General features: G+C 46.8%; 1 protein-coding gene across 3 annotated transcripts in view; it reads right to left on the reverse strand.

The window, feature by feature from the left end:
• Positions 1 to 4,900: 4,900 nt before the first annotated feature.
• LOC146196979 (uncharacterized) overlaps positions 4,901 to 23,621 on the reverse strand; it is a 34,927-nt gene continuing 16,206 nt past the window's right edge. For all 3 annotated transcript variants that reach the window (XM_084598692.1, XM_084598693.1, XM_084598694.1), the window contains 4 exons: positions 21,129 to 21,171; positions 18,788 to 20,386; positions 11,408 to 11,440; positions 4,901 to 8,142 (listed from right to left, as the gene is read on the reverse strand). In XM_084598692.1, coding sequence (XP_084454818.1) covers positions 8,063 to 8,142; positions 11,408 to 11,440; positions 18,788 to 20,386; positions 21,129 to 21,171 — 1,755 coding nt within the window. In that variant the 3' untranslated portion in view covers positions 4,901 to 8,062. The remainder of the gene's footprint in view (positions 8,143 to 11,407; positions 11,441 to 18,787; positions 20,387 to 21,128; positions 21,172 to 23,621) is intronic.

The following is a 23,621-nucleotide window of genomic DNA, read 5'->3' on the forward strand; positions in this document are numbered from 1 at the left end:
GTTCTGTAGATTTTATGACTTGCGTGCTCTATTGTCCACAAGTTCATTTTCTTTCATAGTGTGCTACTCCTGTCACAAAAATAAGCCACCAAATGCAATTAAATTCAACCCAATTCATGCAATAAAGAAAAAAAAAAAGCCGGGGTGGCGCAGTGGTTACGGCGCTCGACTACTGTTCCCAAGGACGCGGGATCGAATCCGGCCTCGGCGGCCGCTTCTCGATAGACGCGAAAAGCAAGGCGCCCGTGTGCTGTGCTATGTCAGTGCACGTAAAGAACCCCACGTGGTCGAAATTTCCGGAGTCTTCCACTACGGCGTCTCCCATAGCCTGAGTCGCTTTGGGACGTTAAACCCCACAAAAACAAACATACCAATCAATTATCAATTGATGATAAAAATTAGGGCAGGTTCAAGCTTCACGTTAAGATTACACGCGATAGCGCCATTAATACCGCCCTCTCATTCCACGAGTTTTTATATTTTTTCTTTAAGTTCGCTTTTGTATCTCACTTTTCGGCGGGCACCTGACCACGCCGTAGAGGAATGGATTCCGCTTCAACTACGCCGCCATACCAACTTGCGACAATTTTCTAGCCACCAGCTAACGGCCACTTGGCTCTTTCACTAAGACCCAGTAACATTACTCCCGCAAATAGTTTTCTCTCTCTCTCTCTCTGTGTCACGTTTAAAACGCTTCCAACAAAACCTGACCGGAAACGCGGGCACGGTGCACACCTACCGTAAAATTCTGAGCAAGCGATCGCCCCCCCCCCCCCCCTTCTCTCACCTCCCCCCCACCTCTTCGCGCAAGTCAAAATTACCGGCAATGTGGGGAGGGGGAGATGGCGGGGAGGGGGGGGGGGATATTCCAGAACTGCACCGAAAGTCAAATGTGGACAAAATTTTCCTGGTAGAAAAAAAAAAAGATAGACGCATTGATGTCTTATATTTTATTTCGGTTCTACTTCCAGCTTAGATAGCGCCTATCTGCTCTTTGGAGTGTGCGCAATGAATGTCTAGTCAACCGATACCCTCCCTCATCCTTGGGGTTCTAGGCGTGTGCGCATCCGAGCAAGTCGGTGTCGTCGGGGTACCGTTTTTAGTGCGAATGCACTATTTCTTACTTACTTTTCGCGAGGTCTAACCGGGCCTTCAGGATGTGCGTCACAGATACTGCGCCTTTCCTTTCCTGTGATCCAATTACTAATGAAAGCATTAGTGGAGTAGGTAATATTATACAGAGTGATTATGGTAATAACACACTAATAAATTAATAATCCCTGATAATTAGTGATAATTAGTGGGATAAAATAATAAAATAAAAACCAAAAATAACAAGACAAAATAGAATAACAAAAATAAATTTTAAAATATACAAATAAAGAGGGAAAAATAAAAACACTAAAAATGTTTAACAGTAAAAATTATAAAAAAACATCGCAATAGACCCAATGCCGTTTCTGTAGTGACCTCAACATTATATATGCTGCATCGCATATGACTGCATGTGCATTTTCATATACATATGCATACATATATGCATTCATATGACTGCATCAGGGGCCCGAAAGAGGCCGCCTAAAGGGATGGGGCGTACTCGGTGTCTTTCCTAAGTGTGTCGACGGACGCTGACGAAAGTCCCTGCTCTCACGCCTTGGGACAGGGGTCAACATCGGAACACGATCGTCTCATTCGTATGACACCGACTCAGCCCCGACGCGATACGATTGGAATCTTGTTGAGCGCCATGGTTGCCTGCATAGGCGCACCGCGCAATTGCTACGGCACGTCAGACCATGCCAGGATGGTGAGTGAGCCTGGTCATTCTACTACTGTCTCAGCCGAAGAAGCGCGCCATGTCCAGCGGGCCGAGTTGCAGAGAGGTCAAGACGCCGTAAACGTGAACACGTTGTCCGGTGTGTGTATACACTAGAACGTAACCAAATCGAAACTTATAGCAAACACTAAAAAAAAAAAAACAAATACCGACCAACAGTTAAACCAAACTAAACGGTGATTTTGCACGTCTATCTCGGGTTTAACCTTAGTTGAGACCCTACAAATATTTTGAAACGAAGGTTAATACTCTTGCAAGACCATTCCAAAGGGCTAGACGCGGAAGCCGCCTTTTAGCCCCAGCGTGCCAGCCCTAGTAGAGCTGTGGACGCCGGCCCGCGGTGCGAGAAGTCGCCACCACAGCGGGTTCGGGATAAAGGGAACAAACGAGATTGCGTAATTATACAGAGTAATTGGCAACACTCAATACAGTTGCCGCAGCAAGCGAACGTCCCCCGCTGAGGCACGGGGGTGAAAGAAAACCAAAAAAAGGTAGAAGCGCACGCGAAAAGGGGAGAAGAACGTTGTGCTCACCTCGCGTGGCTTCCCGCTCACGACCCGCAACGGTAAGTGCGTACAATGAGCAAGCGATCCAGGTGACAATGACGGTCTCCTCGGCAAAAACGGAACCGTGCGCGTTTACCCGCCGAAAGGCCAGAGGAATCGCGGGAGGCGCGATCCTCCATTATGCCAAGAGGAAAGGGAAGGCCGCGCTGGCGTCGCTGAGGGAGACTGGGAGGCAGTGGGTGTGGCCGGTGTGCCCTCCTCTCACCATTCTCCCTAACCGCGTGCGCGTATAACCTTGCGCGATTCTGCGTATCCCCACGAGCTCTACTTCTCGCATGCACAGCTAAAGGTCAAATGGTGCTTGGAAATTACCTCTACGATGCCCTTCAGGTGTTCATAAAGAAAGTGTGGCAGTTTCGCGGGAGAGCGGAGGACCGGTCTCGTGCTGCAGAAACGAACTTAGAGACGCAACCGATGCAGAGGAGGCAGTCATTGCACTAGCGCTGACACATCAGGCCAAGGTCATCGTTAGGGATTCTAAATCTGCAATTGTAAATTACTACGCGGGTAGAATATCCACGGCAGCAGTAAATGTTCTCACAGTCGACCAAGCTCTGACAGGGCAGGTCGCGTTTGTTTGGACGCCGACATCCACGAGGCAACGAGAACGCACACACGCTGACCCGAGGCCTTACTTTCCGGGATCTCGGTGGTGTCTTCAATGAGGAGCCCCTGGAGTTCGGTGAAGAACCTAACATGTATCAGGAGATCCCTAATCATTACTGTTCGGAACATCAGTTGCACCCAAGTGCACACAAACTCTGAGAGAGAAAAGGTAGCGTGGAGGAAACTACAAACATGAATATTTCCGAATCCGCATGTTTTAAGCAATGGCACTACGAGGTGTTTGCTTTCGGTGTAAGAAATGCGAAGAAATCATGAACTTGGTCCCTATTGTGTGAGCCTTCCCTAGCTTTGGAGAGCCGAACAGAGGTATATTCCCGGGAGGCACTGCTGCCCAACTGAGAAGAATGTAAGGTCATCGGTCTGGCCACTGCTGCCGCTGCGATCAAAGAGATCTTGGACGACGTCTAGGTAGGAATAATCGGAAGGTAGCGTTACGCGACTCCCTGCCAAATTCTCTGACGGGTTCAAATAAAGTTATATCTATGTCGCGGATTAGGTGTCCATAGAGAAAGTGGGACCGTACTGCGCTTTTCCTTACCATAAGCCATTCCGTTAGAGCTAAAGTCACTCTTTAAGAGTTTTAGTAATAATAATAATTGGTTCACAGGAAAGGAAAGGCGCAGTATCTGTCCCACTTGCTCTGTGGAGACCTGAACCGCGCCTTAAGGGGCGGAAAAGGTGGGAGTGAAAGTGGAAGGAGAGGAAGGGGAGCCGTAGTGGAAGGCTACGGGGTAATTTCGACCACCTGGGGATCTTTAACGCGCGCTGACATCGCACAACACACGACCGCCACTTCGTTTCGCCTGCATCAAAACGCAACCGCCGCGTTTGGGTTCGAATCCGGCAACTCCGTCTCCAAGACAAAGATCGCCTCCTTCACTAGAAATTCTTATCGAATCTGAACCACATACTCTGACATAAAGACAGCTTCCTCTGATACGTATTTAGGAGTGTACCTTCAGTCAGACGTGACCTGGAACTATAATGTTAAACTTGACTAGCAGCTGTTAACCGTTCGCTTACCTTCGACAAGCTCCAGCGTTCATGCGGGAACTTCCTTATATTACATTTATTTAGACCTAAAATTGAATATGCTTCTGCCATATGGAACCCAGATCAAGCTTACATTATCCTCAAAAACCGTGTTGCTCGTTTCATTTTTTCATACTGCCGACGTTTTACTAGCCTCGCCGCGTTACAAGCCCGTGCTGGACTAACCTTTCCTATTGTCGCAAACTAGCTCGCTTAACTCTCTCCCACAAAACTGCTCAGTTCTTTTCACGCCGGTCAAACGCATCACATACCACATAACTTTCGCCACATCATTCATACTCCAAACCATTATCGATTGGAACCTTTTTTCACAACTGCAGCTTAAACGAATGCGAACCATTTCATGAACTCTTAAAGAAATCTTTTCTAGTTGCGTTGTACTCACCGTTAAGACTTTTTATTGTGCATTTTGTTCCGCCAAATTTTGATACTTGTAGACTGTTCACTTATTGCGCGCTTAAGTTTTCGTTCAGTTTCTTGCGCAAGATTTGCTTTCTTGCATCTTCATGTTTGTTTTTTTTTATCACCCCCTATGTATCACCAGGCCTTCAGTGGTTTCCTGAAATTAAAAATTCGCGCACCATAGTACGAGTCTGAGCAACGCAGCATCCAAATGGATCACCAAGGGCGCATCGAGGTTTTATGCCACAAAGCTCCGGCAGCGAGTTTAGTCCTCTTTTTACGCCGAGTACTCAAGTTTATCCATAATGTCCCGCCCGGAAAGCATCACCTGTCAGCAGGCGAACACAGGCGTTTCGCATACACCCGCAGAACAGCCACACACAGCTGTCACCGCAAGGAAAGGTCAACGCACGTAAACTCTTCAAGCAACTGTTTTATTTCATTGCACTTTCTTTTTTGGGCCCGTTCATCCCCTCCACAAATGCAACGGGGAGGCCAAAGGGGGGCTGTCGTTGCTGCGTTTAAGAGGCCAAACCAATCGAGGGAGGAACCGCATCGCGATAGAAAGTCTCGGGCGAGGCGAAGTACACAGCGCGCCGGTGAACACTGTTCCTTCGTTCGCTACGGGTACGCAAACACTCCAGCAGCAAGCGCGCGTTAGCGCGCTCCAGGTGCGCGCTCTCCAAATGTGGAATGTTCAGCGAACAGGCTTAAGTTTGGCTAGGAAAGCAGTGGGACACGTGTAAGAAACGGGAGAAAAAAGCCTCCAACCATCCTTTTTAATTTTAGACGACCGCCTCCTATGGAAGGAGCGCCTCAACTTACGGTTTTCTCACGAAACACGGCGGGACGCGTACTTTCTGTTGCATTCAGAAAAACTTACGACTCCGAATTCGAACCCCCTGGTCAAAAAAAAAAAAAAAAAAAAAAAAAAAAGCACGTGAACGCACACGTTACGTACTTTACTTTTCGGGTCACGTCAGCCGACGTGCCTTCTTAAATCGCCTCTTCGCAGACTAGTGAATACTTCATACGCTCATTTAACGCTCTCTCTCAAACACTAAAAACAAAACAAGACACTATTATGCTCCCCAATGCCTGCATCAGGCACAACACAGCCAAGGCAGTTCATAGCTTCTTCCATGCCCCCCCAAAAAAGAGTAAAACTTGCAAGAACAAACAAGTGCTGGGAGACTTCTGAACAAGGCCCACGTATGCCAAAACTCTCTTCACTAACTCAGAAACCCGGGAACGGAAGCTTTCCTCTCGACAACTCTGGAGGTACAGAGTCAATCCCAGGAGGAAACCGTGCTGCTCTGGGGTGGTTGCAGCTTCCATCTACCTGTTCCCAGCCTAGCACGCTGAACATTGCTGCCACAGATGTGGCACAGTGAACAGCGCAAGCTGCAATTGGAAGAACCATGCCAACACAGGTCATCCACTCCGATATGTTACCAAAAGGAAGAGAGTTTGGATCTCCTTTCCATCACATTTCAAAACAGGGGGCAGCCGTCGGCTGTGTTGGCAAAAGGGAGAAAACAAACGAGGATTTCCATACCCTGACCTATATTTTTCTGCTTTTGTTCATCACAGGTCACCACCGGAGAAGAAACCTGTGCGTTTTCACAAGAAGCGCACTGCCCCCACCAGTGGCATCTCTTCAACTACGGCAACAATAATTATATAATAAATAATGTGCAACACCATTTTGAAAAATGGCGCTGGTAGTAGACTCTATAGAATGACGAAAAATATTAAAATGTGGCAAAGTCATCACAACGTTGTCAAGCACAGGGGAAAAAAAAAAAAGATCAAGCATGACCTGTGCATAAAAACTCAGTCCTGCGCTCAAGAAGGCATAGAAAAACAAAAGCATTCATCCTTCAGCCTGGCCACACCAGCAACACATTTGCACTACAAAAGTAGCACAGAATACTTGCAGACTCGAGAAACAAAAATTACTTGGAGCATTCCCCCCCTTCCCCCACCCACCCACATAACCCCGTGCCAATCCAAAAGCAAGGGAGACCAGACACACATCCAACAAACTCTCCCAAACACATACACGTTTTCACCCTGGCCCCTAAGCCCACAGACGAATTATAGCAGCAGTCCACTGACAAAACAAATTTGAAAAAAAAGAAAATTAAAAAATAACCCAAAGTGCGGCGAGAGTACAAAGAACATGCACACACCGCTAAACCCCTCAAATTCACGAAGTGGCTTGCCATTCAACACTCCATGCAGCAGGACAGCGCCATTCTAAAACGTCGAGGAAAAGTCTTGCATCTTGTCCCCTATGTAACAACCAAACAGGAACTTCGTTCTCTGCATCGCCTACTTCCAACAAATATCCCCTTTACCCCCCCGACCCACCCCACACCCCAAAGTAATTTAAGATTTCTTGCATGATGCCTATCGTTCATAGCTCTTATCCACTTCATTTATCCTTATAAGCAGTCTGCCACCACAGTGTTCCAGGGCATTACTGTCCACGCACAGCCCACACTGTGTAAGTCACATTCCTTGGGAGATGCTTACCCGTGATGCTGCTGTTCCTGCCCCTTCCGAGAGAATGTGCAGGCTCAAAATTCATCAGAGCAGTATAGTCACTTTCAAAACGAAGGAAGTGGGAGAGAGAGAGAGGTGTTCAAAGAACAGAAATAGAGAGCAACAACAACAATCTGTAGCTTCCACCACCACTCGCACGAGTCTGTGTGATGCTGAGCAAGCGCTTTTTGTAGTCCCTACAGCAATCAACAAAGGGACAGAGGAGACACGAAGGGGGCAGGAAGGGCACACTTGTTCTTTTTTTCTTCTTCGCTGCACCCAGCACTCTCCCACATTTATTACCACCAGTTCACCTTTCCCACTGAAAAGATCGGGCATGAGGAGGGTGACATCTTGCCAGCAAGAAGTCTCTGCATAGCCACACCCTCCTGCAATGTTAACGCATCACCTTCCCTCACAATGGCATCACAGAAAACAAAGCCGAGGATCCGCAGCGCATATCAGCTGGCTGTCGAGGTTTCGTCAGCAGCAACTGTAGCATGCGTGTTCGTGGTTGGGAATAAGAACCAGTCCTGTGCGGGCAGGCAGCAATGATCCAAAGCTCCTCTTCCTCAAATCAGCCCACAGCAGGGGTAAAAGAACGCCGCAGCAGCAGCAGCAGCAGCGGCAAAGGCTGAATGTGCAAAAAATGGACGAGCTGCTACATGCTTCACAGTCTTGCCTCATTTTGTCAAACGAGGGAGAAGTGAACGAAAGGCAACGGCAATGGAGAGTGGCCATGTCGCCGAGACGTCGAGGAGGGTCACTGTTGTCTCAGTTTATGTTTGCAGCTGCAGCGGAAGACATTGCAGAGGCGACGAGAGCCACGCTGTGGAGCCAGTGAGGGAGGCAATGAAGTACCGCAGAGAGAGAGAGAGAGCGCCGAGCGGGAGGAAAACGGCTGAAGTGGGTCAAGCGCCGCTACCGAAGTCTGCCACGCACACGCCATCACACCAACTGTCAGCCAGAACCATGGGTTGCCGCTGCCTCGTACACACAAGCGCACACCCGCACACAAGCGCACAAACTAGCTGTTCTGTTTCCACTGGCCAGCGGAAGATGCATCACAGTAGTAGAGGACCCTGGCCTTTGAGTCCGACGAGCCTTCTGCAAAAGGTGAACCAGGTGAACAAGATGTGACAGCATGAATGACATTTTCACTGGCAGCATACACTTGCTGTTGAACGTTTAAGGCAGGCACTGCTAGCAAAAGAAAAAATAATTTCATTGCTGGCTTTACAAGTGTTCTGGAGTAAACTTAAGGAGCCTATTTGCCAGCAAGCAAGGAGGGATGAAAAAAAAAGATGATCTGGTTTGGTTTAAGGGGTCAACGTCCCAAAGCGACTCAGGCTATGACACACACCGTAGTGGAGAGCTCCGGAACATGCACAGACATCGCACAGCACATGGGTGCCTTGCTTTTCCCTCCCATCAAAAAGCAGCCGTTGCGGCCGGGATTCAATCGTGCATCCTTGGGCACAGCAGTGTAGCGCCCAAACCACTCCACCACCATGGCGAGGCGAATGCAAAGAAATTAAATTTGATAGCCACATTCCATAAAATGTTGGCAGCGGGTGCAAACTGCCGGCAACTGTAAATGCATAGAAACTACAGGCAGTGCACCTGAATGAAGCTTGACTCATGTACAAGGGACTACATAGCATAATGAGTAGCCAATGATAAAAATAGCCTACACATCAAAGTTGCTCATCACACAAACGATTTTTCTTTTAAACGAAATGTAGCAAGACGTGCGATAGGCAACACAGAGGAAGAGCAACAATGGAGATGCACTGGCTAAGAAGGGGGGGAGAACAAAGCTGTTCAATTGCCTTTCCTGCCAGTCGGGAAGCATTATGGGAAAGCTCTGAGCACAGCCTAGCGTGATTGCACTGCACAGTCTTTTAATCAAGAAGAACTGCTTCGTTGTATAGAGGTGCAAATGAACAAAAGCAGAGTGAACTGAACAAGGGCAGTTTCAATCAGGGTGAGTCAGCTGTTCCAAGCTGTTAAGGTCTGTCCGCACGGTGTCTTGTATCGATTTTGAAATGCACTACACTAACGTACTGGCCTATATTGTAGTACAATCTTGATGTAATAACACACGCATTTCTGTAACGATATATTCCAGAGGACGACTCATAATTTATCAAAGCGCTATATTTTGCAGTGCTGTGAGCTGATGCATTTTGGCTATGTAGCTTTGGCTGCATAGCCGCAAAAACTGGTCCGGGAGTATAGAGATGTGTGCATGGCCAGAGCACTGCCATTCACAACCCTCACGGGCAGCACCACTGCAGTGAGCTCGTGGTATCTAGTGGGGTGAGCGGTGCAAATTCCATCTACTTCCACGACGCAGTGGAGGCCGAATTTTTTTCTACGTTCCACTAAACAAGATGTTGTGAACATGATGTTGCAAAGACTGGACGAGGCTGTATAATGCTGCTGCTGTCGTGCCGTCACACAGTACTCGAAAATTGTATAAAAGTTCAGTCTGTCTATATCTCAGGCACTAACTATTTTAGGTGTTGCTGTGAAATGCTGGTGTTAAGAGTACGTTGTTAAAGCACACTGGCGCCGATGCATGCCTTCTACTCATAGACTCAGTTATTTCCTCAGTTCGCAATGCAGACTGAAGTCACCGAGCTCAGTTTGCAATAACCGTGGCTTAAGCCGCGTTCAGACTACATGCGCAACGCACATATTGTTCGTAAGGATCGTAAGCGTAAGCGCAAAAAACATAACGTGTCTGTTCAGACTGCTGTCGCATTGAGCGTAAGATGCGTAACGTCCGCAGCCAGCGTGGGCGTAAATGTCGGAGGACCCGCGACTTTTACGACTAGCACAGATATGTCTGTTACGCGCGACCAATGCGCACAGCCGTTTCGGTTTTCCCTTTCCGGTCATGGGGCTTCCGGTCCTCCCAGATTTCGCGCGCAAATTACTAGTAGGCGACATCATCCAACGCTCCTACTCTGCTGCAGTGTCTCGGCTCGCCGGTGTTATTGGTGTTGTGTTGGTGATTGTGTCTGTCCGCAGCTTGATCATGTGCAGTGCGAAATCTTCGCTGTGGAATTATCAGCCTCTCATAAAAAAAGTTTGGCAGAGGCCGGCTCTCTACTACGAGTAGCTGAAATCGCACATAGAGAAGTTCAAAACCATGCCTGGCTGCAAATTGCCAGTGCGCTGAGTCAAAGCAGTAAGTGGTTTATCAATCCGTTTTTTCATGTGCGAACAATCTCTCAACAAGCAAATGTTTCCTCTAGTTTAGAAAAGTGAGGTTATGGAGGCGGGGGATGCCCGCTTCATCCCCGTGCATTCTCTCATCCCATCGGCTCCGTTGACAAGTGAGGAAACAGTTGGCCTGCAGCGAAAGGCTGATGCGGGGCGGCGTTGCGGTCGAGAACGGAGCTGGCGCGGACTCGTCGAAGTTTGAAAGAAGCTCACCGTAAAAGAGAGAAAAAAAAACAGCATTTTCTGAGGGGAGACGAGGTTCCGCAGATGTTTCCGTGCCTGCCGCGCGCCCCGGCTCATTGTTTGGAGTCAGTAGTATGGCCTTTGAGTCACCGCCCCGGCCCGTCTCCAAGATCGCTCCGGGGCACTGGTAAAATCGCAAGCAGGGATGCAGGCGGACTGTACGCCTGTTTTGGTGAGAGAGAGTGCGATCACGAGACAGCGAGCAGGAGTGCGCGGTACGTTGACAATGAGAGCGGGCGCGTGAAGAAACGTGCGAAGGAGTGAGCGGTGCGTCAGCATGGTGAGCGGACATTTGAAAACTGTGTGCGAACGTGCGTGTGCGAAACGAAGAAGTGTATTTGTAATCGAGTGGTTAATTGTTAATATACCCATTGTTCTTTTTCGTATTTTATTTGTGTGTCCAGTCTTTCCTTTCACATTTCATTTTGAGCTTGAAGTGCCCAGACCTCCGCTATCAGCCACTCGCTAACCGGCGCCATGTTGAGAGCGGCGATTGGCCGGTCGTAAAGAACGCATCTCACCGAATGGACCAGTGTGAACATGCGCGGTCGCAAGCTACGTAAACGGGAGTTCCAGCCGCTATGCGCACTGCGATAGATACGATACTTACGACGAATGCGCACATAGTCTGAACGCGGCTTTAGTCTGCCGTGTAAACAGCAGTAACCATGGCTAGGCAGGCCCATGCGACGAGTGTATTAGAGCTGTGATTACCCCATAAACAACAACCACGCAAGTGTTCAGTTTGTTATGGGGAAGCACGAACCAGAGAATTGTATTCACACAGAACTCTTAATTGACGGGGTCAGCAGTCCCAGAAAATTACACAGCTTTCAATATCTTCCAGACACAGATTTCACAGAATGCAGATCCCCATCACAGGGGGCCTGCTTACCTTTTTCATAGCTGTGGCAGGCTCGCATCCACTCTGCATATAGAGAAAAATGAACCAAAAAATACTTCAGAAACTACAGCATTCACACATACCACCATCTTATCTGATGCGGTGTACAGTCATAGCCAGAATAATAGCACACCTCTTTTGTGGAAATAATGTCTTGTTTGCACACATCCACACAAATGTAGAAAGCCTTCCTATATTTCCTTCATGTAATACAAGAAAAGAACAAGAATGATGAAGCATGCTGCATATACAATACAATCTTGGCAATGCAAAGCCTGTGCATGAAAAATTGAAAAAAAAAAAAAAAAAAAAAAGAATTCCCTCGCTTATGTGTAAAGGGACACTAAAGAGAAAAATGAAGTGGGCTTGCATCGATAGGATGCCAGTTCCTGGTTACAAAAACGGCACTCTTACTGAAAACAGAGCTGCTATAAGGTAGCAAAGAGGAAGAGCAGGAATACAGGTATCACCGCCACAGCCTGAACGGCCGAGGCTCGCAACTACAAATCACGTGATGCGTAAGGGATCCCAGAAGCTGACAAATGCGAATTACGTTGACCATTTGAATGCAGTAGTCGGTTTTGTCTCGAATATGATAACATGCTTTTATCACACGTAAACGACGGCAAAAAAACAATGTAAATGTTGCAAGGCAAATATAAAAATATACTCATTTCGTCATGCCACTACTCTCTCAGCTAACAGGGCGCTACAGGCATCCACTTCAGTTTCGGTTATGTTCTGGCTCAGGCTTGGGCATGAAATATGAGCTCAGAGCAGCAGATGGGCCTACCCTAAGTGCGTATCGAATGAAGATCATGACTCTGCTTGGCTCGCACCTGCGAAGTATTCTCCACTCCCTGAGCGCCAGCAATCAATCAGGGAGTCTCCTCTTGCCTACCCTACTAGGTAGTAGTAGAAGAAAACTGTTTGAATTCGACCGGCGGGAAGAAAAAAACCTCAACTTCTTATCGCAATATCTGAGCAATAATTCGATTTGTTGCTGCCGGATATGCGGCGACAGTGTCACCAAATGCAGTGTATTAGATTTTGATAGCATATTTGGGCGGCGTCTTTAGTGCGCCTTTAATAGTGCAATATGTTGGGCATTCCAAAGAATTTCGCAAGCCCAATTTTTAATGACATTAAAATGGTACCAATGACCACATCAATGAGCAGTGTGGCCACCCATTGCAGACACTGCGACTGCCAGCTGCACACAGCTGGCCATGAACGCTTTGGGGTGGTGTACGGCCAATCACCGGTTGCACATTGCTCACTGAGGGCACTGGGTGGTGTGGCATGTGGACAACACGCCAAGCCAACATTGGCTAACAATGAGCGCTGATATGCAACTGTATATGAATTCTGTCAATAAAAAACTTGCAAAAATGCATTTGCAAGGACTGGACGTTTTATCAATGACTGCCTGGGGGAACATGCCCAAAAATTAAAAAATAATGACAATTATAAGCACCTTGTTGCTCACGTCAGTAAATGTCATGCATGTGTGGCCTGGTTTGAGGAGACGAAGGTTCTTGGCAAAAGTAAAGACAGGACGGCACGGATTAGCCTAGAAGCCTATCACATTAAGAAACTTGGTAACGAATGCATCAACGAACCCTCGTTATCTCTGTTCGCGGCTGAGACTGACCTTTTCAATGCCACTACCTGTTGACTCTGGCAAAAGTCTTTTTAAGCGTAACACACGCCCACCTGCGCATGCGTCTTGATTTCCTGGCTTTTACCTTGTGATTTTTTTTCTTTTCATTGTTATTAGCTTTCGATTCATTATCTCCCACCCTTCGGCATTTTATATGATGCTGCCTTCTACGAATAAAGTCAGTTGATAGTTAGCGCTTGTGTGTGTACGTCTCGCCTTTCCTAACCCTGTCTGCGCTAAAAAAAACCCTACATCAAGATGCATTTGCCACGTTTTAATGACTTAAATTTCAGGGCGACGAGAAGATTAAAAAAAAAAAAGAACCCGAAAAACCGAGTGGTTCACATCAGCGAGATTCTACTGAAATTTCAACTGCAACTGTACATTGCACAGCACCATATACATCACTTCAAATTCAAACTGCCTCTCATATCGTGAAAAAATTTAAATGCCCGAAGCTTGGGGTAAAAACACTACCGCAAGCCCCAGATTTCGCTATATTACGGCCCGCTACTCTATCAACAAAATATTAAGAGACATCATAATTATTTGCACTAAATGTGTTTGCGACACAAATGCCAAACATTGACCCCAGAAAGAAATGCCCGAGTAAAACTACAGCAAGAGCCTGAGACATTGTAGGCAGAGCAGTATTTCAACAAAACTGCAGCCAATCATTTAAAATACTGCCCAGAAAAGAGCCTCATAACGCCTATCCTTGAAATGCTTAGACAGGTGGAGGAAATGAAAATGTGCAAAAGGGGATGAGAAAGCATAACTATTACAAAAGGACAGACAATATTTTCTGGCTTTTCCCGCATCCTGCAAGAAAATGCAATCTCAGCAGGAATTCAAGTTTTTAGCAGGAAAAATTGCATTTCGTAGCAGCTGTGTCTGCATTTCTAGCGGGAAACAAAAAATTGTTTCTAAAAAAAATTTTACCATTGAAGCCCATTAAAGGGGGGCTGTAGCAAAATTTTGGGTAATGGAACTAGCAAGTTTAAATTTCGGAAGTGCCGCAAAGTGCGAAAAAAAATTTACATTGATGTTCATTTTACAGAGAAAACCTTCAGGGTAAACAAATACACACACATACACAAAAAGACTGGATAATTACAAGAGTCATATCAAGGGAGAGCGTATGAACGAGTAGCAGCAGTCTCGGCATAAATGTGAGGAGCATCATTCCCTTACATATTCCTTCGCAGAGCAATGCTGGCACTGAAATTCCATAGAATGCTGCTTATTTGGCAAAATGCAGCATGTTTGGTGCTCGCATAACAGTTCCACTGTGCTCAGTACTGCGACGGTTTCATATACGTCTCATTTCAATGATAAAGCAGCAGAGAAGTTATAGCAATATCACATTTTTCTCAGCACGTGAGCAACACTCGGCTCATCTTAGCCATTAGTGTTCGCAGCTTGTTAAAGTTGCCCACAAAAATTCCTCTGATGCTTTAATCCCTTCTCAAGGGTGATGGTCATATGAATCTAAAGATGTCTAAAGCGTGCTTTCACAACAGAGTCGGACAGCCATGCAAGTTTCAGAAACCTATCCAAACGATACTCTGTGTGTTTATGCGCAACATTAATGCTAATGCTAGAGCCGAGAGAATCCGATCCATGCAGCGGTGTGAGCACTCAGAACTGAACACGCAAACATGAAACCATACCGCGAGAGACTGTGCTGACTGTGCTACACAGGAATGCGGCCGTTGCGAATAGCTGCTGGAGTACTCTAGTACTGCAATGCATCTTCAGAAAAGGAAAGGACCACTGCTACCGCTCTTTTACATTCCTTGTTAGTGCATTCACAGCGAACGGCCGGCTGCAGTGTGGGCGCTGCACTTTATTTCCGATGGACAAGCACAGATCGGCGCTGGCAGCGCTCGCAGCCTTACCCTTATCGCGTGCGTGCTTTTGCCATGTGTTGGCAATCATGCAAGTCAAGCTAGTTAGTGCTGTTTACAAGCACCACATTTTTGACCAACAGTTTTAGGGATCAGGAACATCCATGATCGTCAGGTATTCGTTACTTCGAACTAAAATGCATTACCTATTCACCAAACCACAGATTCTATGGCCGCTTTTTTAACCTACACCAGTGCAGCAAAACATCATTAGAAGTATTGGAGTTTTGCTACGCTGATGTAAATGGTGCAAGTTAAAAAAAAGGGCCGTTCTGTTCCCAAACTACTTTAAATTTTGAATATTTCCATACCTGTTATTTCTGCAACAACGTCTTAAAATAAGTGCGCAACTAACATTTAAAGAAGCAAGCTTCACTTTCACTCTCGAAAGAGTTCTTCAATCACCATTTGATGCGCGAGTAGCGCAAAAGAGAAAAATATATTCCGTAGAAGCATATAGCAGGATTTTACATTTGGCACACCTGTTCCACCACTGCACGCTACACATCTCAAGCATCTCATCTTCAGGCGGATGTAAGACACAAAGAACTGGTAACAGTACAGCAGAACCTCACTGATGCCATCCCAGCTCTTACGCTCAAAATCAATCTGCAAGAATGCCTCTTGGCAGTACGTTATTAAGTAAATAATAAATAAATTGGTCACTTTTTTCTGTGGACACCTGAACCGTGTCGTAAGGAAACAAGGGAACGGGGGACAGGGGGATTGAAAGCAAAGAGAGAAGAGGAGCCATAGTGGACGGCCACGACGTAATCCCGACCGCCTGGGGATCTTCGCGTACACTGACATATCACACAGCACACAGACGCCTCTTCGTTTCGCCTCCACAGAAACACAGCCACCAGCGGTTGGATTTGAATCCGGGTACTCCGGCACAGTAGTCGGCAACATAATTTATCGACTATAAGACTGAAAATTTCAACAAATTCTACTAGTACAATAACCTTAGCCATAAACCACACATGCTAGCATATGAGTATGCTGAACCTCATCCTCATCGCAGAAATGCGCTAACAGCAGTTAAGAAATAAATGAGCACACAGCCACTACACGAAAAAAAGAAACTCAACAACTTCATCGCAGTACCTAGAGACATGTGGCGAAGCATTCGAGAACTACAACTTTTACATACACAGCATGAAGAGTGAGAATGCAACAAAAGTGATATCTCAATGGATTCTTCACAGCGCAAGTATATAGGGCTGAAACATCCTCAAAAACAACTACGCAGTCCCAACTGTCACCACCATCGACTGATGGTGTGCAAGGCAAAATCAGTTCTCACTAAGGTCTTAGTGAAAGCAAATGTGGACTGGATTCTATGAGCACTAGAAAAGGCGCTGTTCATATGTATTTTATATATCATGAAAAGCTGACACCATTGAATAAATGCCTTTGTACCCCATTCAGCAATTTCAAAACTAAAATCTGGTAGGTTGGTTTATACATTTTACCGGATCCTAATATTTTTCTGTGCCAACAAGGTTGTGCAGTATTAAGCTGAAATTAGTACGTACATACAGAACCTATGGGAAAACTACAATCTTTTTCCTTTGCACTTTCAAGCACTGTTCACTGCTAGCACAATTCGTGTTTCTGCGATATGAGGCCAGCAAAAGTATACACAGTTGCTGGAAGATTTTTGGATTCTGAGGCATGAAAAATACCCCGATAAAGGAATAATCCAGAAAAATCTGTGCACCTCAAAAGAATTGCCAGACAAAAAAAAAAAAATTGGCATGAAAAACCATAAATTTCTCTGCTTCCCACACTCCGCTTGTAAATTACAATATTAGCAGAATGAATATGAGCCAGAATAATCATAGTTACGTCTCCACCACAGCTCTGGTCGCTAATATAAGAATGCGCAATGTTGGCACACGATAGTTGCTTATGCACCATAAAAACCCATATAACCATCTAACTAGAATTCGCAACGTGCCCGGCCTGTGGGTCATGCTGCAACCGTGACACGAAGCAGTTCTACCATGGTGGTACAGTGTTAGTGTGTGGAAATCGCCCTATGCCAAACATACACTGCCCATTTTCCTGGGAAACAAGACACTAAAGCCATGAGAGAATTCATGGTGAAAAAGCTGCAAATGACCTCCACTTCATCACCCTACGAACGTATAAGCCAAAAAAATGATACAGGGATGCTTAAGTCACCTAAAAAGTAGAATGCAACTGTTTTAGGAGCAATGTTGCTGCTGGTACATGTTGTCATCACTGCAGTCTGAGGTGCTCGTCGCTTTAATTCTAGCATATGCAGTAGGGCTATTGGCACGGCCTACTGCCACCACTCTCGGTCCTGTCAGGTGAGTAGTGCACCTGCAAGCACACCTGTAAACTTGGCCATGTCCTGTAGTCTCATCACATCACATACACCCCGGTGATCAATCAGCACTTGGCAATGTAATCTGCCACCAGCTCGGACATGTCACCTGTCAATCTGCCATATCATGTGGTTCCTCATGATGAATCAGTATTCTGCCATGTCACTTGACCTTGAGCATTACCAAAACTCTCAACCAATTCGATTTTTGTGACAGCATTTGAATCGAGAAATTTGTGCTCTGTCTATCGCATCACAACTGAAGACTATATAAACTGGAGTCTCAAATACTAGTTGTAAGTGCACGTTTTTATAAGGTACACAACAGTCCTTCAATAGAGCCCAAAATAAGAGCACAAAAAATCATTTGGCAACTGTACTCAAAGCATTTGCCAAGCAACATCTGCCTTCGCAGCACAAAACAATGGCATATGCATGAATTTCAATTCAGCCTGTTAGTAGAGACAATCTTGCAGAGGAAACGAAGACTGGGAGAGGGAGAAGGAAATGAACTTCATTTGATGCTTACAAGGAGACAGCTTTCATTACGAGAAGTTGATCTGCTCAACATCCGCAAGCTTAGACAACCCTTTAAGGACAATACCAAAATGCCACACACAAGAAACAGTAGGTCTTAAATTCATGTACCTTCCATATACATACTGCAATGCGCTCATGTCTAATAAACGCCACAACTTCGATATATTTTTTAAATACCTAAGAAAGAAAGTGCTCGGCAATAAAAGAAAACCTCCAAAACAAAAACAACACTATCTTGACTATATTATCACACAGTTGTTTGCTTTTTCAAACTCGTGAATAGAAACCACTTGAGCTGCTTGGCGCCAAACTGCCACATGAAATGACACAGCTAAAAATGAACACTGAAGCACTAGGCCCAAGAGTATTTGTGCTTGCATGACACCAAAAGCAACATCACACTGCCTTTGCCCGTTGCCAAAAGTATTAAGCTACTCACGGAAAATGCTCCATGCTAGAACTTATTCCGAGCAATATGGCAAAGAACAGCAGTTTTAATAACCGACTACTAGAGCAGCTAGAGCTAGAAAATATCAGTGCCCACAAAATCCATGACGAAGCTGTATTTTCCTATTACCTAATGGTGCATGCAGACCTGAGCGAACCGTAAATGAAAACGCAGAGCACAACCTTTGAATTCTGGCTGGGTGGTTCGGCTACAAAATAATGAACACTATCTTACAGGTTCTGTGTTCAGTGAGCTTCGGTGGGCACCTTGACGTCACCAGGTGAACCTGAGACTAACGCAGCTTACTGCTCAAGTGGAGCAGTTACTTCCCAGCTCAGGTATAGGGAAAACCTTGACCGGCACCAACATTATCCCTTTGGCACCTATTAAATCAGGCTCACCACCACGAGACGGAAGGCAGAGGAAGGTAATGAGGAACAGCACAAATGCTCACCCCAGTCTAGGAAGTCCACCACGTCCCTGTGGTTGAACCTGCCCAGCTCCTCGGGCCGCCCGTCAAAGCGGGGCGAGGTAGCAGCCGTGGTGACCGAGGAGGAAGCTGCTGCTGGGGCTGGCGCAGGCTCTCCCCCTTCCCCGAGAGTTCCCCCCGAAGGCACACAGTGGAACTGACTGTCCAGACTCATTCGCACCAGCTGCTCGTTTACATCAAAACCAAAAGTTATTTCACTCAGTGCCACAGGCAGTGGACCACCAGCATCATCCATGAGCACAACCGCGGGGCTTGCCCGGCCATTATCGCCACCAGACTGAATACACTCCACCGCAGAAGAGATGTCCTCCTGCGTGCCGGCACCAGCGGCACTCGCTGTCATCGCGCTGGTGGCAGGTGCCATCACAGCCATTGCTGCTTCTGCCCCTTGACTAGTTGGCCGAACTGGCGTCTGCTGCTGTTGCGAAGGCACTGGGTTCTCTGCAGCTGCCGAACTCACTGAGGCACCACCACCATTAGTTCCGCTTCGGGCCCGGCAAGACATTCGGGCAATGTCGGCATATGATGTTTGCAGGACTGCCGTGGCGGCCGCGGCCACACTGGTGCCCCCACTGCTCACAGGTAGCGAGTGCACGCTGTCCAGGTCAGAGTTTTCTGGCGAAGACGGCTCGGAAGGCGGCGCCGAGCCAGTGTAGTTATGCTGGCGCCCGCCCCCCGCCACGGTGGCGGGGGGCTCGTGGCGCATGCTCCGCGGACCGACGCCACTTCGCTGATGCGGCTGTGACTGAGGCAGGCTTTCTAGAGAGTGTGCACCAGCTCTTCGCACGGACTCTTCGACTGGTCCGTTGCCACTGGCACTGGTGAAGGCACTCGGCGAGCAGCCACTTGCTCCGGCACTGCCACCAAGCGGCCTGTGGAAGCTTTCGCACACTGTTGTCGCTGCTTTCTTGAGCTGAGCTCTCCGTCGCTGCTTCTTTGTGACTAGCCTGAATTCGGACTCCTGAATCTGGTCAACATCGGAGAAGGATGAAAGATCCACACGGTAACTGCCAGCAAGCTCAGTTTCTGTGCCGTAGTCCGAGTAGAAGCTCGGCGAGAAAGAACGTTCCTTCTCACCGGGGCTGTTGCCATCGCCACCAACCAGCGGGGCATCCTCGAAGACTGCTCGTCGATGCGAGGAGTCAAAGTTGTTGTTGACAACATCCTCCGACAGCCCCTCCTGCATTTCCTTCTCCTCGGATTGCCCTGGAGGTGGACTCGACAGAGAGGAGTTCTTGGTGCCACCACTTGAATTCGACGAAGATGCAACTCCTTTGCGTACATTCTTACCCTTGCGGTTATCGGTGTTCCCAGGAGTCACTCCGTTGCCTCCATTGCTGTTTGAGTTCTTCGGTGCACCACCCTTGTCGTCCGAGTAGATGTAGGCCAACAAGGTGTCAATGGAGTCACTGCCCCGGTGTCCAGTCATATCTTCAGCCATCACTGTAGGGTCCACGTGGTTGCGAGACTTCTTTGTCTTGCGTGTGGAATAAGAGCCGTTGCTATGCGGTTCCCCGTCGCGATTGTGGCTTTGTGTGAAGGTTGCCATAGTCCCGGCGTCTCCTGTGCATGCAAAACAAGTACACTAAGCACAGAATAAAGAGCCCCTGACAACAAGCAGAAGAGGCAAGAATAAACGCAAAACTATTTCCACAGTACCAGATGTGGCTTCAGGCATCACAAATGGTTCATGCTAGCAATACACTCAAACCAAGGCAACACACAAACTAGCGCATATTTACACCTTTGAACTATTCTTAAACAGCTAAAAAAATGAATTAGTATGACCATAATTGTATTTCAGGACATGGAGGACACAATCACTGTTAGAAATGTGCACGGAAAGAAATTTTGAGCCTGAGCCCGGCCAGACTCTGAAAGGGCCAGAGCCCGGCCCATCATGCCATATTTGCAGTTGAAGCGACGAGGAAATAATTTCAGGCGATAATTTTATCTAAGATCTTGAAATGCTGAGTTCTCATGTTCGAAATAAAAAATTTCCTGAATATATAAAGAGAAAGCACATACGTAGCATTAACAAATATACTGTGGCCCGGGCCCGGCCGGAGCCCGAGGAAAAGGGCTTTCGGGCCAGCGCAAGCCCGTGTACAGCTCTAACCACTATTAGCTGTGACAATGTGATAGCACAAGAACCTTTCTATGAGCTGCTATGCATGACTACACAAAATACTCACTACCACACAAACAATCCATCACTACAAGATCATTTAAATTGAGTGCAATGAGGCACCCCATTGCCTAACATCCCCTATCAACACAAATGACAGCAAATAATTTCACTAACCTCCAAAGACTGACATCCTGCCGTCCTTGTCCATACAAAGCTCCTGAAAGAAAGGCAACACAGATATAATGTGATGATGCTGCACATTCCTGCTGAAACTTGTGCCTTTTCTTAAGAAGCATTTATTGAGCCGAATTCTCCAGACAACACGGAGGCTGCCTATGAAAGGGCTCCTTTGGCTGGACAGTGATGACATCAACTAAAAACCAGTTTCTATGCCCCTGCCTTATACCAGGAAACATGAGCCCCCTGCACAACACAGGGAGGAGAGAGGGTAGGACAAAAGGCTAGGGCAAGAGCTCTAGGCAGAAGCCTTGCAAATAAATCAAACACCCTCTAGGTGGATGCTTCCACGTAGAGATAGAAAAGCGATGGTCGTAGCCATCGTTAACAACAAGGGAAAAGAAATATCCAGCATGTCATTAGGACCAGGAATATAGACATGGCAGAGGAGGTGGCAATACCTTTAGCCATCACGGAAGCTAACAGAAACAACGAGCTACACAATAGTAACAGACTCACAAGCCACATGCAGAGGCTTCCTAAGGGGAAGGTTAAGCAGGCAGGCCGGCCCCCTCCTCAAGGAGGCGACAAAACTAAAAACAAGCAGAATGTGGAATGGGCACCTGGGCACGGAGGAGTGGAGGGAAACCTTAAAGTCGACGCGATAGTTCGAGGTTACACAAACCGAGCGAGCGACGACAAGGGGGAAACCAACACTACTCCGAACAACTACGGAGAGCTCACCATGTTTTGGAAGTTCGGTCGCCGTAAATACCCGCTTCCCCAAAAGACACTCACAAGACAGACAGCTACCAGGAGACGGCTGCAAGAAAACTCATACCCAAGTTGCTACATATACAGTAAGATTAGGCCTACACAATACACTCTAGAATGCGTGTGGTGCGGAGAGATGGCAACCCTCTACCACTCCACATGGGGCAATTGGGCGTGCCCAATAGAGACCGAAATTGCAAACCCGTCAGTCGAGCAGTGGGAGGGGCTTCTATCCAGCTCAGACCCGCAAGATCAGCTAACACTGGTTGAGCGGGCCGAAGAGGCAGCAAGAACTAATGGGATCCTGTACCTAGGAACACTACCTGCAGCACAATACCCTAACACCTAAACCCCTTCCCATTTTGCGGATTAAAGTTTTATACTACTACTACTATTTACCTCCGTGGCAAGGCATTCGGACAGCAAGAGTGGTAAACAAATGTCTAAGGGCTCTGGCTATCGCAATTCTGCAATGCCCCAAAAAATTGCAGGTATGAGCACCTCTCTGAGAATTATGTTTAGCAGACACGCTTTTCCTGCTCTTCTTGCAAACATCATTGGAAGGACAGAATGATAGGAATTTGATTAATTTAACCAAAACTCGAATTCGGTAATGAATGAAGTTCTACTGATGCTTTTACATGCTCTCTCTCATCCACAGAAGAAAGTTAGCACATTGGGCATGGTGGCTGTGGACACGTGTTCGTACCATTCTATGAGAAGAGTTACAACGCCTGCACATGTAGGAGGGAATGTTATTAAATGACGTGAGCGATAAAATGTAGTTTCCAGTAATGTGCAGCAGTCCCTATGCACAGCCTCTTGTAGTACCGGCCCTCGTCTCCCTTCTTTAGCCCGAATTCCTCAATCTTCTAAATCCAGTACAAAACCATTTACTATCAGAGTAACTAGTTCCACTTCGAAGGCAAATTAATCCTTAGGTCAAACGGCTAGCAGCAAATGAAGTGCACAAAATTTATCCACTCAAATTTGTTAAAAACCACCATTTGCTACTAAATAAATTTGCAATGCAGCTTAGGACAGCTTTTCCAAGGGGCCCATGAAAGCGAGCGTACAAAAGGATGGAGATTAAATTTTTTTTTCCTGCAGTGTTTTTGCTTCAGAATGGCACGCAAGATAGAGAATGGATCACCACTTTTAGCACATTTTAGATTCGGTGCCACAAGTGTGAGGTTATGCGATGTATACAAAAACAGCAGCTATATACAGTAAAACCTTGCTGAGTTGATGCCCATTAACATAAATTTTAATTTCAACTGTCAATTTGGTTCCAGTTCAGGCAGACTAATAGGAAAGTGTACAGTATGGTACGCTTGTCAATTCAGATGCTACAGGTTTAGCACAGGTTATTTCAAGCATCTGAAAAGAGATAGCGTCTGGATGTGACGAAACATTCTTATGGGCAACGAAGCATCCTGCGAGGGTTGTGAAGAGGTCAGAAAGTGGCTGCATAGCAGCATGTCATGAAGGATGAAGCCGTAAAAAACAGTGACTGCCATGAAATTCTTCAATCAGTGAGTTGTTTCGTCTCTATGTGCTTGTGCAAAGAAGACAGGACAAAAAGAAACGCACGACGTTAACAGAGCACAACTTCCAAATGCTTTATTTCGAGAAGGCAGCTACATTTATACCGCAGAAGGTTAGCACAAATTCAAATGATTTATGCTCGCGCGCAGTCCATATCAGTGTGCCGCT

This window comes from Amblyomma maculatum, chromosome 3 (genome assembly GCF_055883805.1).
Source record: "Amblyomma maculatum isolate TAMU_Amacu chromosome 3, ASM5588380v1, whole genome shotgun sequence".
In the NCBI taxonomy this organism is placed as follows: Eukaryota; Metazoa; Arthropoda; class Arachnida; order Ixodida; family Ixodidae; genus Amblyomma; species Amblyomma maculatum.